The sequence below is a fragment of the Lepidochelys olivacea genome, assembly GCF_965140295.1.
Source record: "Lepidochelys olivacea isolate rLepOli2 genome assembly, chromosome: 1".
In the NCBI taxonomy this organism is placed as follows: Eukaryota; Metazoa; Chordata; order Testudines; family Cheloniidae; genus Lepidochelys; species Lepidochelys olivacea.
The window spans coordinates 345,881,156-345,899,724 of NC_140411.1; the positions used below are offsets into that span (position 1 = coordinate 345,881,156).

At 51.0% G+C, this 18,569-nt stretch overlaps 1 protein-coding gene across 1 annotated transcript in view; it reads right to left on the reverse strand.

The window, feature by feature from the left end:
* PLXNA4 (plexin A4) overlaps positions 1-18,569 on the reverse strand; it is a 577,512-nt gene that overhangs the window by 66,914 nt on the left and 492,029 nt on the right. Inside the window, exons 17-21 of the mRNA XM_084633028.1 lie at positions 14,296-14,535; positions 13,037-13,183; positions 7,626-7,860; positions 6,903-7,045; positions 118-386 (exon numbers count right to left, since the gene is read on the reverse strand). Of these exons, the coding sequence (XP_084489154.1) occupies positions 118-386; positions 6,903-7,045; positions 7,626-7,860; positions 13,037-13,183; positions 14,296-14,535 (1,034 nt within the window). The remainder of the gene's footprint in view (positions 1-117; positions 387-6,902; positions 7,046-7,625; positions 7,861-13,036; positions 13,184-14,295; positions 14,536-18,569) is intronic.

Genomic DNA, 18,569 nt, shown 5'->3' on the forward strand with positions numbered 1-18,569 from the left:
CTGAGAAGGAAATTCAGGGAAGGGGAGAGGACCAAAGAGAGGAGGATGCTGCTAGTAGGGGGGCAGCTGTGTGCACACCCTACCCAGGAAATGCTTTGCTGCCAGATGGTGACTCACCTCCTCAGCAGCAGCTTGGGGTGGTTTTTGCTCTCCAAGTTCTTGTCAATGAGGTCAGCCAGGAGCTGCTTGAGGACATCAGTGGCATACTCCAGTTTGCTCTGCAGCACGGTCATGATGAGCGAGGCCACATTGCCACGGTCCCGCATGGAGAAGCTGCGCTGGGACTCCAGAGTGCGGATGAAGGACAGCAGGAACACCTTGTTGTTGATGAGCTGGGCAAAGAGCTTTAGGCCCTTCTCTACCCGCTCCTGCCGATAGCCAGGGACCTGGGGAAAAGAGAAAAATGGGGAAAAGAGAAAAATGGCTTCCTTCATATTCAAGCCACCATAGGCCCCGACTCTGCAGATGCTCTGGGGCTCAAGCTCCCACGGGAAAAAATAGGGAGTGCCCAGCACCCACCAGCCACAGTGGGTCCGGCCCCCAGGGCTGCCCACTGATCAGCTATTCGGTGGGCCTAGGGGTGGCCAGGGGAGCAGCAAGCGGCTGGCAGGAGGCGCTGGGGGAGAGGGGTTCCAGGGAGGGGGCGGAGTGGGGGCAGGGCCTCAGGGGAGGGGGGTGAATGGGGGTAGGGCCTCAGGGTGGAGCGGGGGGGTGGAGCACCCCCAGGGGGAAAAAAAGCCAGCTCCGGTGCAAGCCACTAACTCTCCCCTATCAGTCACTGCTTCGTGGAATGGGGCTTGCTGTGCGAAGCAAGGGTTCCATGGCCTGACAAGGTCACGCTGCAACAATGTACAGCATTGTAACGAGGGGCCAGGCCATGCCCGCTCCTACTAACCCGCCCCTACCCAGGCACTCCACCCCATTGCCACTTGGTTCCTGCCAACTGTGACACTAAATACACCTGTATTCACACCCTCCACACAAATACTCTTTGTACAAAATACGCCTGGCAAGATATCAATAGAAAACTATCAAGTATAGCTCAGTGGTTTGAGCATTGGTCTACTAAACCCAGGGTTGTGAGCTCAATCCTTGAGGGGGCCATTTAGGGATCTGGGGCAAAAATTGGGGATTGGTCCTGCTTTGAGCAGGGGGTTGGACTAGATGATCTCCTGAGGTCCCTTCCAACCCTGATATTCTATGATTCTGCGTCACTGATCATTAATATTCTTGCATCAGGTACGTACATGATGGGTATTAAGAGTTGTGAATATATGCTGGCATAATAACTGAAGTGTGTGTGAACCAGCTATGTCAGGGGGAGTTGTTAAACGGGTCTATCCCAAATAAAGGAATGTGTGTTTACCTCAATTTACATATAACCAGTGAACAGACCCATCAAGCTAATGTGAGGTGGAGGCAAACCTCACACTGACAAGTGGGGGAGGAAACAGGATGGAGTGTACATCCAGCAGGAGAGAGGAGCTTGGGCTGGGTTTCACTTTTCAGAAGACTCCATTTCAAAGGTTTCCTGATCTATAAAGACAGGGGGGGGTTTGAACCTAAAGTGATACGCAACTGAATCAACTGATTGTAGACAATATTCAGAGGTGAAAGTAAGCTGGTACGCCCCGGTACGGCGTACCAGCAAGAGCCGGTGCACCGTACTGGGGCAGTCCGGCTTCCCCAGGGGGCAATTTAAAGGGCCTGGGGCTCCCAGCAGTGGCTGGGGCCCCAAGGCCTTTAAATTGCCTCCAGAACCCCACTGCTGGAGCCCTGGGGTAGTGGCTGTGGGGCTCCGGTGGCTATTTAAAGGGCCCGGGGCTCCCCTGCTTCTACCGCCCCGGCCCTTTAAATAGCTGCCGGAGCCCCGCCGCCACTATTCCAGGGCTCCGGGGGCTGTTTAAAGGACCGGAGAGGTAGAAGCAAGGGAGCCGCAGGCTCTTTAAATAGCCCCCGGAGCCCTGGGGTAGCGGCTGCAGGGCTCCGGCAGCTATTTAAAGGGCCAGGGCTCCAGCTGCCTCTGCCGCCCCAGTCCTTTAAATAGCCGCTGGAGCCCTGCCACTTCCCCAGGGCTCCAGCAGCTAATTAAAGGACTGGGGCAGTAGAAGCAGGGGAGACCCGGGCCCTTTAAATAGCCCCCGGAGGCCCGGGCTGCTGCTGCTACCCCGGTGGGGGGGAGAAGAAGGAGGAGGACTTACCTCACAGGGCACTTACCTTACCTTACCAGTAGAAGGGTGGGCTGGGGCTGGCTCTGACCCCCCTCAGCCCCGCTCCTACCGCCCTAGGCCCCTCCCTTTCCCCAGTGTACTGGTAAGTCACTCAACTTACTTCCATCCCTGACAATATTACTGTATTGTACAAGTATCTAGAGTGAGGCCTTTTCTGAAAGCTAATGAAGCATAATGAGTAATAAATACCATGTGAAATGTCTGTATTAACCCTATGTAAGGAATTACGGCTACTCATTGATATTAGGCTGCACAGTATGCCCAGACTGGAGGGGATGTCACCGCTCTGTGGAATTAGAAACAATGGAAGCCCCATTTACACAGTGGGGATCGGAAGCCCACAGGAAGGGAAGAACAGCCTCTTGAAACGAAGTCATTTAACTTTGGAAGATATAAGCAAGGACAGACACCATCTTTGGCATCCATCACTAAGCAGACAGAAGATGGCAGAGCTCTTGCGTGCTGAGAAAGATGAGTCCTCAACCAAGGTGGGGTTGAAGTCTCTGGAACTGAATATAGGTGAGAAACCTGCTTAGGCAAAGGTCTTTCACCTACGAAGACAAGGGAAGTCAACACCTTGTATTTCTGTGGAAGGTCTGGACTGAGGGAATCAGCCATGGCTGGGAAGAAGATGGACTGGTGAGAGAAACCACCTGGAACAAAGCCTGTATCTTGCTAGATTAAATATTAGACTTTTAACAGCGTATTTTGTTTTGTTTTACTTGTCACTCTCTCTCCCTTCATTCCTTACACATGAGCTCACGTCATCCTATGTACATTTTGTTACCAAATTAATTTCATTTCTACCAGCTATCCATTCCATGCTATGTTTAAAGGGGAGGGTGTATCTACCCACGTGAAGTTAATAAGCTGTGATGTCCTTTCCTGCAGCAGCCCCTGCTACTCCAGTTCAGACTGATTGTACTCCTCCAGCCTTCCCCTTTGCACGCACTGTTGTTACAATCCAGCCCCCACTCCAGCTCGCCGACCCACCTCAATCCTCACCTATCACAGTGACTATTCCAATCCTGCCCCCTTCACAGAGCTCCGCCAGTGCCCCAGTGCTGATTTTCAGCCTCCCCTCCCCATGTAATTCCATTCCTGGGCTCCTACACACAGCTCAGCCGATAAACCTGAATCCTGATGACATGCATAATCCCTGCTAGTCTAGTCCTCGTGCATGTTCCTGTATGGAGCCATGCCGAATTGCATTTTCCATTCCCCACCCCATGCCATGGTCCCGGCCCGGGTACTAGACAAAGATCCCATGCTCATTTCCACACATCACCTAAACCCTGAATGGCAGCTTCCCAGGAGCTGCCTTACCTCCTGGACAGCCGTTCTGCCAGGTGCCCGGCTGCAGGATGGAGCATCAGTGCTGTTGACTGACGGATGGACTGAGGTCTCGGCTTTGACGCTTCCAGATTTTGTGTTTAACTGCCTCACTGTCAACTCTTTTAGAGTCGTAAATTTTTTTGTAGAGATTACAGACTGCAAAACTGTCTGTAAGCAAAAACCAACAAACAAGCACAACCCATCACCCCTACCAGTGAGGAAATAATTAGCTTGCTTGCATGTTTAATGCTGGCTAATCCCATGGCAATTTTGGAGCAGCATAAAGTTTATTTCAGCTGTGTCTGGAAGTAGTTAATTAGTTAAAAAGGTGGTGAATGAGAACCTGCTCTGAATAGGCCCCGTGCTGGGGCCTTTTCCCAACTGGTACCTTCACCGGGCTGGCAAGGCTTGGTTTCTGTTTTTTTCATTCACTTTAACTCTTTCTCGGCACTAGAAAGAAGGTAGCAGAAAAGACCCTGCTCTGGCTTCTTTAGCAAAGCAGATTGGCAGTGGAAGTGCTGCTGTCGTCTACGAGGTGGAAGAAACGTGCCTGGATTTGAGTGATGGGGCAACAGAGCCAGAGGTCCAAGGGGTCAGAAGAAATGGTTTGATTTCTGAGCGCTGGAAGGTTTGGTTGGCTGCAATGCACTTGGGAAAAGCCCCCACTCTCTGTGTATGTGTGTATATGGGAGCAGGCACTCAGTGCATTGGATGGGCCAATTTCTGTTCTAGTCCACTGGTGTTTGCTAGTGTAAATGAGGGCAGAATTTGGCCCTAGGTATGCAAGCAGCTCTGTGTGTACACAAATGCATTGTTTGTGGGAAACTGTTTATTCTATAAAGCCAAATGAGGAGAGCTTGGGGAGAGCAGGACAAGGCCCAGGGTACGACTGTGCTCCGGGTACATGGTTGTCCCACGCTCACCATTGAAAGCAACGTCTGCCACTGGTTACCACAAAGTAGCATCCGAGCTGCATCACTACTTCCCTTTCCTGACTGGGGAGCAAGGAACAACTGTCCTCCCTGATACCTTTCCCAGGAAGATGCTGGCAAATAAGAAAGCCTGAACGGTCACTGCTCTATGCAGGCGTGTTTCTCTAGCGTTAGCAGAATTTCAGTCCTCATGAAGGACTGAAGACGGAAGAATCCAATGCACCGCTACAGACTAGGGGCCGAATGGCTAGGCAGCAGTTCTGCAGAAAAGGACCTAGGGGTGACAGTGGATGAGAAGCTGGATATGAGTCAGCAGTGTGCCCTTGTTGCCAAGAAGACCAATGGCATTTTGGGATGTATAAGTAGGGGCATAGTGAGCAGATCGAGGGACGTGATCGTTCCCCTCTATTCGACATTGGTGAGGCCTCATCTGGAGTACTGTGTCCAGTTTTGGGCCCCACACTACAAGAAGGATGTGGATAAATTGGAGAGAGTCCAGCGAAGGGCAACAAAAATGATTAGGGGTCTAGAACACATGACTTATGAGGAGAGGCTGAGGGAGCTGCGATTGTTTAGCCTGCAGAAGAGAAGAATGAGGGGGGATTTGATAGCTGCTTTCAACTACCTGAAAGGGGGTTCCAAAGAGGATGGCTCTAGACTGTTCTCAATGGTAGTAGATGACAGAACGAGGAGTAATGGTCTCAAGTTGCAGGGGGGAGGTTTAGATTGGATATTAGGAAAAACTTTTTCACTATGAGGGTGGTGAAACACTGGAATGCGTTACCTAGGGAGGTGGTAGAATCTCCTTCCTTAGAGGTTTTTAAGGTCAGGCTTGACAAAGCCCTGGCTGGGATGATTTAACTGGGAATTGGTCCTGCTTCGAGCAGGGGGCTGGACTAGATGAACTTCTGGGGTCCCTTCCAACCCTGATATTCTATGATTCTATGATTCTATGAAGGGGAGGAGTGAGAGCACCAGCTACGTCCAATTACTCTTTAGTCCAGGGTAGAGCCTGTGCCAGCTTCCCCTACACAGCTCTGCCAATGCACCTCCGCCCTGGCCTTCCCTGCTAGCCCATGCCTGGACCTTTCCAAAGCACAGAGCCTGCCAAGATTGCCAGAGAGCTCTGCCAACGCACCCCTCAGACTTGGCCTGCAGCACGCCCCAGCTATCCCAGCCCAGGTCTCCCTGGAGCAGAGCTTGGCTGCTGTGCCAAACTCCAAAATGTTTTTTGCAATGTGGACAGATGTTCACCTGGGACTATTATAAGGCTCAGCACACTCATTCTCACCAGTGATGTAATGCACTGAACCAACCCGCAGCCTCCTGGGACACTGCTGCTCATCCGCACAACAGGGAGGTTCCCTGGGCAGAAAAAGACCAGGAGAGCTGAGCTCCCTCCAAACCCAGGGTGCGTTTGAAGCTGAGCACTAACGTGGCAAATTTGTTATCCCATCACAAAGAGCAATGCAGTTACAGAGCATGTTTTACATGTTAAAAATATATCTTCTCTTGGTGCTGCCAATCCTTTCTGAAAGTACTGCCATACATCCCAGGTGTGCCACGCCCATGGACAGCGCAGACATCCCGGGTATGCCGTGCCCCTGGGCAGTGCAGACATCCCGGGTGTGACGTGCCCACAGGCAGTGCAGACATCGTGGGTGTGCCGTGCCCATGGGCAGTGCAGACGTCCTGGGTGTGCCGTGCCCATGGACAGTGTAGACATCCCAAGGGCCACTGTGCACATGGGCATCACAGAAGTCCTGGAAGACACCATAGACTCGGGTAGTGCAGAGGTCCCTGAGAAGCTGCCGTGCCCATGAACAGTGCAAATGTCCTGGAGGGGCGCCATGCCTGGAGGGCTGCACAGACATCATAAAGGGCCAGTGTGTCCATGGGCAGTGCACTTGCCAGGGAATGCTGCAATGCCATGGAAGGGTATGTGGATCTGCCTCGGGTCCCATCCCTAGTGTTTGTTCATTGAAAAAGTCCAGAGCACACTCCAGCAGGAAGAGGACCCAATCCCATGAGAAAGTTAATGCAGTGGAGACAGACAGACAGACACACACACTCCCTGGCACTCTTCAATATGGACACACCACTCATCCCACCACTGGTGGAACGCTCCCATTTTTCCAGGTCTCCTCACTGTGAGCCTGGCATACGGGCTCATCCAGGAAACCCACCATTATTTCAGCTGTTGCAGAGCAGCATCCCAGTGAGCTGATGTGGTGTCTTTATGCTGCATCAATACAGATTAGGTTGTGTCACAAGGCAGTGACCTCGCTCATGTCACTCACAGAGTCACGGTACTGTGAGGGTGTCTCTTCCATTCCAGACAGAATGGGGAGGCAGGGGCCAAGCAGGAAGCCAGAGGGAGGAGATGGTCATTGTTCTTGCTTACCTCCAGATCCCTCAGGACAGGGTGGTCTTCAATGCCAGGGAAAAGCACCCTCATGGTATAGGTGCGGTAATCAAGGAAGGGGATGCCAGCGCCATCCAAGTCGCTCGTCAGCTCGTGAATGTCTGTCTGAAGCTCTGCAAAAGCTGAGACAAAGAAACCCATCCCCATTGCAGCGATGGTCCAGACCCACCCTGACCCTACCTGGAAGGAGGTCAGGCTAACACCTGTACGGGTGTCACCAGTGATGGGGGAGGAGGAGGATGTGCTGTACTTGCCCACCCACCAGCCTCTGCCTCTGATCTAATGCCAGACAAAGGTTCCATCTAGACAAAGCCCCACCCTGATTTAGGAAACTCAGTTTAAACAGGGTTCCAGCAAAGCCTGTTTTTATCACCGTTTGTCCAGCCCAGGTGGAAGGGGCCAAACTGTGTCAGAACCAGAGGTGGGCCTGACTGTGTCTGAATGCTCCTGAGCAAAAAGGGTGACTGGCTCCTGTACTGGATCCAGATTCAGTGGCTGAACCTTATCTTTTGAATGGACCCAACTGGACCTTGGATCTAAACTGGCCAGAACTTTGGAGAAGGGGGATCCAAAGCCAGATCCAAATTTGGTGGATCAGGGTCCTCTAGCTAGAGCTGTTTTTCACTGCAAACTTTCAGGGAATTAATATCTTCCTTTCAGCATGCCCTCTGCCAGCCCTGGGGCCCCACCTCTCCATCGTACCTTCCTTGCACTCCAGAGCCACTCTGGACTCCAGGTTGTCCATTTGCATCTGCAGCCGCTTTAGGGTCAGGTCGCTCTCGCGGGACTTGCGCTTGTATGCAATCAGCACGGCCACGATGAAGATGATGAGCAGGCCGCCAGCCACGGCAATGCTGATGATGGCCGGCAGGCTGAGCGGGCTGTCAGGAGAGATGTAGACCATCCCTGGGGAGAACTCCAATCCTCCCACTCGAGCCTGCAGGGGAATAAGCAAACAGGCATCTAGCAAACACCAGCAAACAGGATCTCCCAGAGCCTGGTTACTCCTCAGAGGAACTCCAACCAACTCAACCTGCAGCAATAGCACCTGACCCAATGACCTTCTCTGCTCTCCCAAGCTAAGCAGGGTCTGAAGCACTCAGTGCTTGGATGGGAGACCACGAATCCCAGAGAAGTGGTGCCTTTGACATAGGAAGTGGCACTCTTCTTTCTGACTAGATCCTGAGCCCAGCGTGGTGCTAGATGCTCTAAAGGTATGCAGTAAAGGTCAGGTTCAGGTGGCACGTAATCTATACACACCCACTTGTACTTCTTGTGAGAGCAAAATTATTAGCTGCAGTGTCCTGGCTGAACTGCAGCTTGGGTATGTTCTGACATCTGCTGCCTGACCCTGTTGTGTGGTGCTGGTCCCGCTCTCAGCTGCATTCTGATGAGACAGCCCCATTACTGGGCAGGGTGCTAGAAGATGCCAGCTGACATGTCAAACCCCAGCGACAGGTTGCTGAGCTGGCAGGTAAAACAGTCTTCTACTGATCTGTAAAACTGAACAAACTGGATCCAGAGGCCACAGGGGACGAATAAACACGGGGCCCGTGGAGCCCAACGCGTCGTCTTTAGAGTGCACGTCCTCATCAGAGCCCCTGCTCTGTTACTCCAGCCTTACACCAGGGTAACTCAGAGCAGGGCTTGACCCCAAGGCTTTGCTTTGAACTCTTAGTGCCCTTGGCGATTGCTTGGAGCCAGAGATGTCCCTTGGGTACGGCAAATCGGGGCAACTGCTCCGGGCACTTTGGGGAGTCCCGCGGGCCAGACCAATTGGCCGGATTTGTCACTTTCGCCCCAGGCCTCGCACGCCCTAGGGACGGCCCTGCTTGGAGCTCTAGGTGGCCTCGTAGGGGTCACTTCCTGGTTAAGAGACACCATGTAGCCGGCACCCCAACAGATGGTGTTGCTGACCCCAAGAGGTTTGCACCTCCCGGATCACCTCGGAGATGGGGCTGCTGGGAGCCCGTGTGCCGGCAGAGCCTGCCCACAGCTCCAGACTGCAACCCTAGAGGGTTAGTTGTTACATGCTGTTCCCATTCATTTTTATAGAGTGGGACACTCTGGTGGGCTACACTTGGGCATGGGCAGCGCTACTGCCTTGGGCCACAGCCACACGAGCAGTGCCAGCAGATAGGTGGCCAGCCGCATTCTCCCTGCCTGTTCTCAGCGGGCAGCCTGCTCCCTGGCCTGCCGCCTTGCTCGTCTCTGCCCCACTTCACTCTCCAGGGTGTGGGCACACAAGCCACCTCCCTGTGCTGCTGTGGGAGGCAACTGGCACTGGGAAGCTTAGCTGAGGGAGGGGGCTGGGCCCAGCATTGGGCAGGGCAGGGGAGAGGGGGTTCACAGTCCCTGAGACCCTGCGGTGTCCCTGCTGAGCAGGATGGCAGGAGGCACACCCAGGCTCCTGGGCAGGCAGTGATCCTGGAGAGTCCAGATGTGGCTCCGAGATGTCTGGGGAGAGATCGCTCCTCTTGTACCTGCTCCTTCCTCCTCGCATGCAGGGACCTGTTTTTCAGGCACTACTTTGCGAGAGCCGATGGAAGGAATTCTTCCCAGCGGAGCGAGACTCTCATCCTGCACGCACATACTGCCAGTCATGCTGCGGGAACGCCACATGCCTCCCACACTGTGGAGTTACCCCCGTCCCAGCGGGGTAAGAGCAGATGACCCAGAAAACAAGAGCTGGGGGAAAGAGATTTTTTTTCACAAAGGGCAGTGGGGTAGCATGTGCCAGGGATTCTTTCATGGCCACATGGAGCAAACGTGACCTTGGATTTTATGGTCTTGTCTGCAGGACTCACCCACGGTAAACAGCAGGGAACTAAATGGGCCAGATCTTCAGCTGGTGTAAATTGACACCACCCCTCTGTGCCGTTACCCTGACTTGCACAAGCTGAAGATCTGGCCCAGTGTGTCTACCATGGGAAGGTGAAGGGCTGAGTGAGCGCTGTTGGGATTGGGATTGGGACCTGCGGCTGTAGGGCCTCTGCATGTAGAACCTGCTTATCAAGAACCTGCTAAAAATGAAACACCCGCTCTAAAGACAGCAAAGGGAAGCCTGGATTTCCTCCAGAGGGTTCCTGTGGGCGTGTGAGCCATGCATAGTGAAAGGCAGCTCTAGAGACAAGGGCACTGTATGAGAAGGAGAGCAGGGTGTATGTCCTAGGGAGTGTACAGGAGCTGTCAAGAAGCAGGGATGGGATTAAGAAACGGGAAATCTAAACTAAATATGAGAAAATGCTCCCTACCAGAGAGACGTATCAGCTCATTGGCTTGTCTCCCAAAATGAGGTTGCTGGGACTATTTAACATGGACCGGAGAATGGACGTGGTAGAGCAATCTTGCCCTGTCTGGGGGACGTACTAGATGTGACCAGATGGGTTGATAGTAGCTTCTAGGATTCTGAGTTAACATCCTTACTCTCAGCTCTGGCTTCACCGCAAGCAACCTGGTTTCCTTGTCAGTTTCTTCTTCTCTGGCCCTCTTTGACCTCTTGTTTGATTTCACTGCACTCAGGCTAACAATCCAAGCCTTTGGCAAACATTCTGCTCAGATCCTCCCTGTAATTTTGAGGACTGAGGGAGACAGAAAGCAGTGGGAAACTGGAATCCTACACTTTATGTATGGTCCAAGCACAGAGCAGACACCTCCATATCCATTCTATACACACATGGCCCTGCCAAGGACCTTGATCTGGACATGCTTTCTGGGAGTGAGACTCTCTGTGGTATCAGGTCTCTCCTCCAGCCTCAGGCAAAACTGGAATTCAGCACCAGCAGGAGTAGATTTGTGCCAGATCCTCTACCCACGATCTAGCTTACGAAAGGATGATCACTGTGCTAATTCTATTGTCGCAACCAGGACTCTATACATCCCAGGACATGCTCCCTCCCTCCCAGACCTAGCCCTGGAGACCTGACCTCCACACAGTGGTGACTAAGGATTTGGGAGATGTTTTGATGCAAACCTTAGTCTCAACCTCCACCTCCCCACCACCCTCCTCTCACATACATGCATCTCTCTCCTCTGCAGCTTCTCCCCTCCTCTCACCTCAGTGACACTTCACCCCTTTTCATAGCTCATCTCAAAACCATGCACTCGATCCATCTCTTTTAGTTTTCTCTCTCCTCTTGTTATTTAACTCTGTCACTGTTTTGCTGATCCTTGCCCTGAGAGCTGACCAAGGGAGGGATCACGCTGACATCCACACGAAACACTATCACCGTTGTTTTCTACTTCACTATCCCCCTTTGCAATTGTTCACACATTCTCACAAGCCCTTGTGGACCTAGGTAAGTGTTACCACCCCCAACTTCCCCGCAAGGGAGATGTTCAGTGATTTGCTCAAGATCACACAGCCTATCACTGGCAGAAGGACCCAGGAGATCTGACTGTTAATTCCCATCTCCCTCCTCATCCTCACAGTGGAATTCCAGTGAAACAGTGAGGCACTAACTTGAGGAACAACAATGTCAGACTGGAGAAGACATTCCCCAGAACGGCTGTTCCCTCCGTTAATTCCGGCTTCCATGCCATTGCTAAACCAGTGGCTTTTACTGCAGGTAACCGTCTGTCTTTGATCCGCAGCTCAGCCATTATCAGAGCAATGGCTCTGTGTTTGCAGATTTATGGCATTAACTCACCCTTAGTGCACTGTCATGTTACTGATGTTCACGAACATGTTTAAACGCAACCATCTTCCCACATTTCTAGGGTGGCCTTTCCTGTACACTGGGAGCCTCGTTCTGTGACTCTCTCTATCTAACGAAGGCTACAGTGATCAGAGAATCCCTGTGTCATGGAAAGGTCCAATTTTGCTCTCAGTCTCACTGAACGCCTTGGGTTCATTTGTCATCCTCCTGCCTCTTGGCTTATCTCCCAGGCCTTGGCTTTGCCAGCCCCTGACTGAGCTTTTTAACTGCATCCATGAAAATGCTGGCAGACTCATTACGTCCTATTCAAAAGCCCTGGAATGAAAGCAGAGAATGACATCACTAGTGTGTCCATAATATGCTCTACAGCTGTGAATTAATTGAGCCCCACGTTATGGCTGGCACGAATGATCATCTCCATTTTACAGCAGGAGAAACTCTGGCATAGGGAGGTGAAGTGACCAAGGTCACACAGTGAGTTTGTGGCAGAGTCAAAAACGGAACCCAGGCATCCTAACCACCAGTTCTCTGCTCTAACTCAGAAATACTCTCTCCTTACGTACCCAAGTATTATATCACCAGCAACCTCAACAGATTTCTCACCATTGAAATAATAGCAAAAAAAATCTACCCTACAAGGGAAAATAAATTGATCAGGGTCAATCAGAAACATTGCTCATCCACGTTTGCAGACAGCAGCCTTGTCTGTTTGCATGCCCAGGGTGTAATGTCATTTGCAGATTCATTTCTTTCAACCAATAGGTCTGTAAAATGCAAATGATTTTGCTGACTCATTCTGTATCGACAGTATTCAGAGTATGGAGAAGAGGAGGATAAAGGAGCGGTATGGAGGGAGGAGGATGAGCTACCTCTCAGGCCACAATTTCACCACGATCTTCATTTTTCATAGGAATACTACTAAAAATAACACTACATTATGCAGACGGCAGCGTAATCTTTAGGCACCAAAGCCCGAAGGTCCATTCACCTTATGGTCAATGCCCTGCACTTTCATTCTTTTCCTAGGTGGCAGATTTTAACCCTTTCCATGCTATTGCTGCAGCCAGTGCTAAGCCAAGCAGAGCACTCTCCCCCTGGCAGGAGCGTTTAGAGGCATGGAGGTGTCATGCCGCCTACATGTAGCCACACTGCACAAGTACTTTGGCACCACACAGCTGGTCCCAGGCAAAGCAGAGAAGTGGGCTTCTACTGAAGGGATTCCCTATAACAGGGGATGCCAGCTGTCGGAGCACTATGCTTTTAAGAGATCCTTAATGAGCTACAAGGGTCTCCAAGTTTGTTTATGTTAACACTCCCACCCAGGACTGAGGCATTGCCTTCTGGAGGGGGTCACCAAGTTCCTAGTGACTACCATGATGGGATCAAATTCCAAAGGATCCTGGAATTCTCAGTGGTTCCCATTCTCTCGGGGTTTCCCATTAATGCCTTACTTACCATCACTTTGTGCCGTCCAATGAGGTTCGGGGACTCGCACAGCAGCTGCACGTCCGACACGGTCACCACACATGGCTTCTCTCCTATCAGCACGGTGTAATTCAGCTTGGCATTCCCTCCAGTCACCGGCGGGATTAGGTTCTTCCCCTGGACCGAGAGGAGCAAACCCACAAAATCTCAGCAGGGTGTAACGTGCCATTGGGCTGTCCCTGTGATGTGAGTGCCATCACTAGACATGCCCTCCTTGGCTCATCATTTACGGCCTTCCCCAGTGAGAGTAAATCCTGACCCATCCCTGGAAGATCGGGATAGATTGGTACAGGGCTCCCCTGCACCTTGTCTCTCTGGAATTACAGGCCTACATTTGCAAAAATAGGTGTCTACTCTGTGCCTGCACAAGCAGCTAACTGGACCCACAAAACACATGTACACCTGCAAAATGGTTGCCTGTTTTGAATGTGCAAGTGTGTCTTTTGTGTGCACAATTATCTGGTTGCACACACATCATATACAGGAGCCCGTATTGGAAAATGTAGGCCATAAAGTGCTCTTGCTTGCTGTCTGGCTCACAGATTGTCTCAACCCACAAAGGGGCTATTCTCGGATTTGCACAAATGGCGAGTGAGCAAGCTTTATCATTCCAAACGTGTTGCGTCTGGCTGCCATAATAACCATACTGTCAAGTACTGCAGCACCAACAGAGACATGGGGCCGGCTTCTCAGCTGGCGTAAACCAGTGTAGCTCCAGGAAAGTCAACAGAGCTATGCTGCATTACACCAGCTGAGGGTCTACTCCATGGACATCCATTAGGGTGAACTGTCAAGAAGTGAAAAGGTTAGTTGTTCGAAGCTCTGTCCCCTGCGGGTAGGGTGTTATGGAACATCACAAACGTTCTCTCTCCGTGTTTCCCTTTTCAGTGCAGTTTCTGCCGCTGAAAAATCCAATCCGCACACCAGGCTCCGGCAGCACAAGACAACATCTGCTGCGGTTTGGGGTAAAGTTAAGAATGCTGTGCTGCTATTGGTGGGATGTTGGCAGGAGCAGTGCTGCGATTGGTGGGATGCTGGTGGAGTCTCCGCTGTGATTGGAGGGATGTTGGCAGGAGCTCTGGTAGGACTGGTGATGCTGGGACTGGTGAGATGCTGGTGGGGGCTCTGTTGGGACTGGTGGGATGTTAGCAGGAGCTGTGATTGGCCAGATGTGTTCCTGGAGGGCATCATCATTCTCTGATGCTGCTCCCTTACCCCCATCTCCTCACCTTTAGGATGATGGGAGTTCCTGGCTTCAGTTCCAGGATCCCCGAGGGGTTGAAAGCCTCAAAGACTGGGTTTGGGTAGTAGGTGAAGTTGGTTTTGTTGAGGATCAGCAGGGACTGAACATTATCCAGGATGAAACCAAACTCTTCTGGGCGCTCGGTTAGCTCGGACTGGTGATTTGGGTCCACGGCCAGTGCTGGAGCCTGGCAGGTCATCTCCGTGGCGTTCTGTACTTCGCAGATCTAGAGGGTGTGAGCCAACGGAGAGCTTTATCAGAGCAGCCCCGCTCGCAACAGACACTTTACAAGAGACTGAATCCCCTCCAATAAAACAATATCCCACCCACAGCTGGGGAGAGGAAGGTAGCTACTGGGCTGATGTGAGGGACCAGCTGGGGCACCACAGTCACTCCACGACTACATTCAGCACCTTGACAGCACGCTCAGCTGGGGCCACGGCTGGAAGGAGCATGGGAAGCCCATCGCTCCTGCATGTGAGCCCTCAGTTGCTCCAGCTCCGGGCTGAGGCACGCAATGGGGGCCAGTGTAAGAGTACCTTGCCCCTCTCCCATGGGGGTCTTTGAACTCAAAGGATGCCAGTGTCAACACTTTTCTCCCGGAATGGAAAGTTCTGCCTTTTATTGCAGACAGGTCCAACCCGAGCTCCAGATCCCCTTCTTCCTGGTAACTATCCAAAAGCTGCACCTGCAGAAGGATCTCTGTTTTGTCAGCAGCCACAATCCCTATAATGGGCTTGTCATAAAAATAAAGGGAAGGGTAACCACCTGTCTGTATACAGTGCTATAAAATCCCTCCTGGCCAGAGGCAAAACCCTTTCACCTGTAAAGGGTTAAGAAGCTAAGATAACCTCACTGGCACCTGACCAAAATGACCAATGAGGAGACAAGATACTTTCAAATCAGGGAGGGGGGGGACAAAGGGTCTGTCTGTCTGTGTGATGCTTTTGCCCGAAACAGGTCAGGAATGCAGTCTCAGAAACTCTGTTAAATTAGTCAGTTATCTAGCTAGAAATGCGTTAGATTTCCTTTTGTTAATGGCTGGTAAAATATACTGTGCTGAATGGAATGTGTATTCCTGTTTTTGTGTCTTTTTGTAACTTAAGGTTTTGCCTAGAGGGATTCTCTATGTTTTGAATCTGATTATCCTGTAAGGTATTTACCATCCTGATTTTACAGAGGTGATTCTTTTACCTTTTCTTTAATTAAAATTCTTCTTTTAAGAACCGGATTGCTTTTTCATTGTTCTTAAGATCCAAGGGTTTGGGTCTGTGTTCACCTGTACAAAGGGGGTGCAGGGCTTGGGGGGATATTTTGGGGAAAGACGTCTCTAAGTGGTCTCTTTCCTTGTTCTTTGTTTAACATGCTTGGTGGTGGCAGCATAGGGTTCAAGGACAAGGCAAAGTTTGTACCTTGGGGAAGTTTTTAACCCAAGCTGGTAAGAAAAAGCTTAGGGGGGTCTTTCATGCAGGTCCCCACATCTGTGCCCTAGAGTTCAAAGTGGAGAAGGAACCTTGACGTGGTGGCAGAGCAGTGGGATCATTTTGAGATTATTTTGAGATCATTTGAACCAGAAGCACAGCAGGATTTTAAAAGGTTTTGTAAAAGAGGACTGCAGCTGTAAATTCTGTGTCTCTGCCTGGGGGACAGAGCAGCAGGCATAACAAAGGGATTCTTCTTTTTTGAGCTGGAGTTTTCTCTACCTAAATGCAGGGTATTTAACCTCCTGCATGGAAATTCACAAGTTTTTCACAGACCTGAAGAAGTGTTGTTTTTTTTTAGCTAAGAGCAGCCAGAGGGTTTTCTGTCTATTTGCCTGGAGACAGAGCTGTTAGGTTTTTTTTTAAGAATTTTCTGTAGGCTGAGAATAGCTATCAGAGAACATAGGTATCACATTACAGCACAGCACTGTATACAGACAGGTGGTTACCCTTCCCTTTATTTTTATGACAGGGCTGGTCGACTGAACCTGCCTTTTTCCCCCCGAAAAGTTTGGGGTATCCAAACTTTGGCTCTAGAGGGTGGCCTGGCGTTTAAGGCACTGCACTGGGACCAGGAGATCTGGGCATTCAGAATAGACACTCTTATTCCAGAACAAGAGTGTCCACACCTGGTGTTAATCAGGAAGAGTTATTCTGGAATAACTCTCCATGTAGAAAGAACAGGAGTACTTGTGGCACCTTAGAGACTAACAAATTTATTTGAGCATAAGCTTTTGTGAGCTACAGCTCACTTCATCGGATGCAAAAATGTAGCTCATGAAAGCTTATGCTCAAATAAATTTGTTAGTCTCTAAAGTGCCACAAGTACTCCTGTTCTTTTTGCGAATACAGACTAACACGGCTGCTACTCTGAAATCTCCATGTAGACAAGCCCTAAGTCTCTCTGCGCTTCAGATCCCCACCTGTAAAATGGGTGTTTTATTACTTTGTCTGTCCTGCCTATTTGGACTGTTAGCTCTCCAGGGCAGGGACTGTCTTTCACCAAGCATATGTGCGGCACCCAGCAAAGAGGACCGGATCTCAGCTGAGGCCTCTCAAAGTTACTTTAGTACAAATAATCATGAACCCAAGCCTGGCTTTATGATTTTTTTTTCAAACGTCCCTTTTGCTGTTTGCTATGATCCGCCCCTGCTCAAAGAGCATTCACTGTTACATCTACTTTAATACAGGGACTGGAGATGATTTTGCCCAGATCAATTCAGATGAGAAAAGTGATTTGGACCCAATTCCATGCAGATGATGCAGCCGTCCAGATGAGCTGCACTGGGACAACTCTGCTGTGTCACTGAAAGGCCCAAGATCAGCCTGTGCACAGGAGGTCAGGCTATGATCAGGTACCAAGAGCTCTCATCCGCCGAGCCAACCAGCAGTTTGCAAGTTTAAATCCCTCTCCAGGGTCATCAGCTCACGACAGCTGTGCAGTCTACACGGGGCCTGATTCTGATCTAAGCTTGGTGTAACTCCAGTGGCAATCTGTTGGTTTTACACCGGAGTAAGTGGAATTAGAACATGGCCTGTTGGCTGATGAGGGCACTTATAGATTGAGCTAGTCACTAGGCGGCCCAGTATCACGTTGCTCCCTGCTCCCTGGCAGGGGGCTGAAGAGTGCTTGCTGAAGGAGATGAAGCATTGCAGGCAGCTAGCTCTGAATGCTGGAGAATCTATCTGCCAAATGACACTTGGTAAATGCAACAGGATAGAAAAATACCGAGCTTGACCCAGGATTGCCCCCAGAGGTTATTGTAAGTGGTGGGAGGTCATGGGAGATGGAATCAGGCTCCAGACCTACTCCATGTCTCGGGTCCAGCCGAGAATGTACCTTACACACCCTCTGTAGGGGCCAAATGCTGGGGGGCCATTGGCCCCTGGAATACTCATTGAGCCAATGGAGCTGCAGGGGCTCAGCCTCCCTCTGGGTTCGGCCCTACCCAGAGATTCGCCTCTGCTCAGGAGTCCCCACGGCAGGGCAAGGAGATTGACAGGGGCAGGGTTTAATCAGGGCTTGTTGCTGTGAGGAGGCAGAGATCGAAGGAGCCAGGGGGCAGGGAGGGAGAAATGAGCTTCCTTCTCTTAAAACCACGTCTTATCCAAAGAAAACCACACATCCGGATATTGGAACATCAAGCAAATAAAAAACCCAAACAAACCCATAACAAATAAAACCTGGAGACATCTCTGGGTGATTCTGGAGCAAAATTAAAAGGGCGCAAACTACCAAGGGTCATTGTAACTGGCTCTGAGGTTATCTTCAGCTGCTCCCTATCTTCATAGTGCCTCCTGCCTTACCTTGCTATACCCAGAGATGGCTTTTTAGGGAAGGTCTCTGCTGCAGGGGACACCAGCTGATACTGGCCCAGGCTTTTCTCAGAGAGTTTGGCGTTGATTCCTTCTTACTACTTGGTCCCTCTCCCCGTGATTTGCTCACTTTTACCTTTGCACGGACACACACCATCCACAGCCTCACAGGCACTAGTGCCCTCATTTTCAAAGATGCTGGGCTCCTCCCGCTTCCATGCGATCCCTGGGGTTTGTGGGTTCCCGGCACTTCTGAAAATCAGGCCAGATGACCCTCATTTTCAGAGATGTTGAGCATTTACAGTTCCCACTGACTTCAGTTGTACTGCGTTCGTGGCTTCTGAAACCCCAGGCGCTACTGAACAAATTCTCCTCTCACTTACAGGTGTAACACCACTGGCTGGTGGAGCTGCTCCCAATTTACACCAGAGTAAGTGACAGCAGAACCAGGCCATTAAGTCCT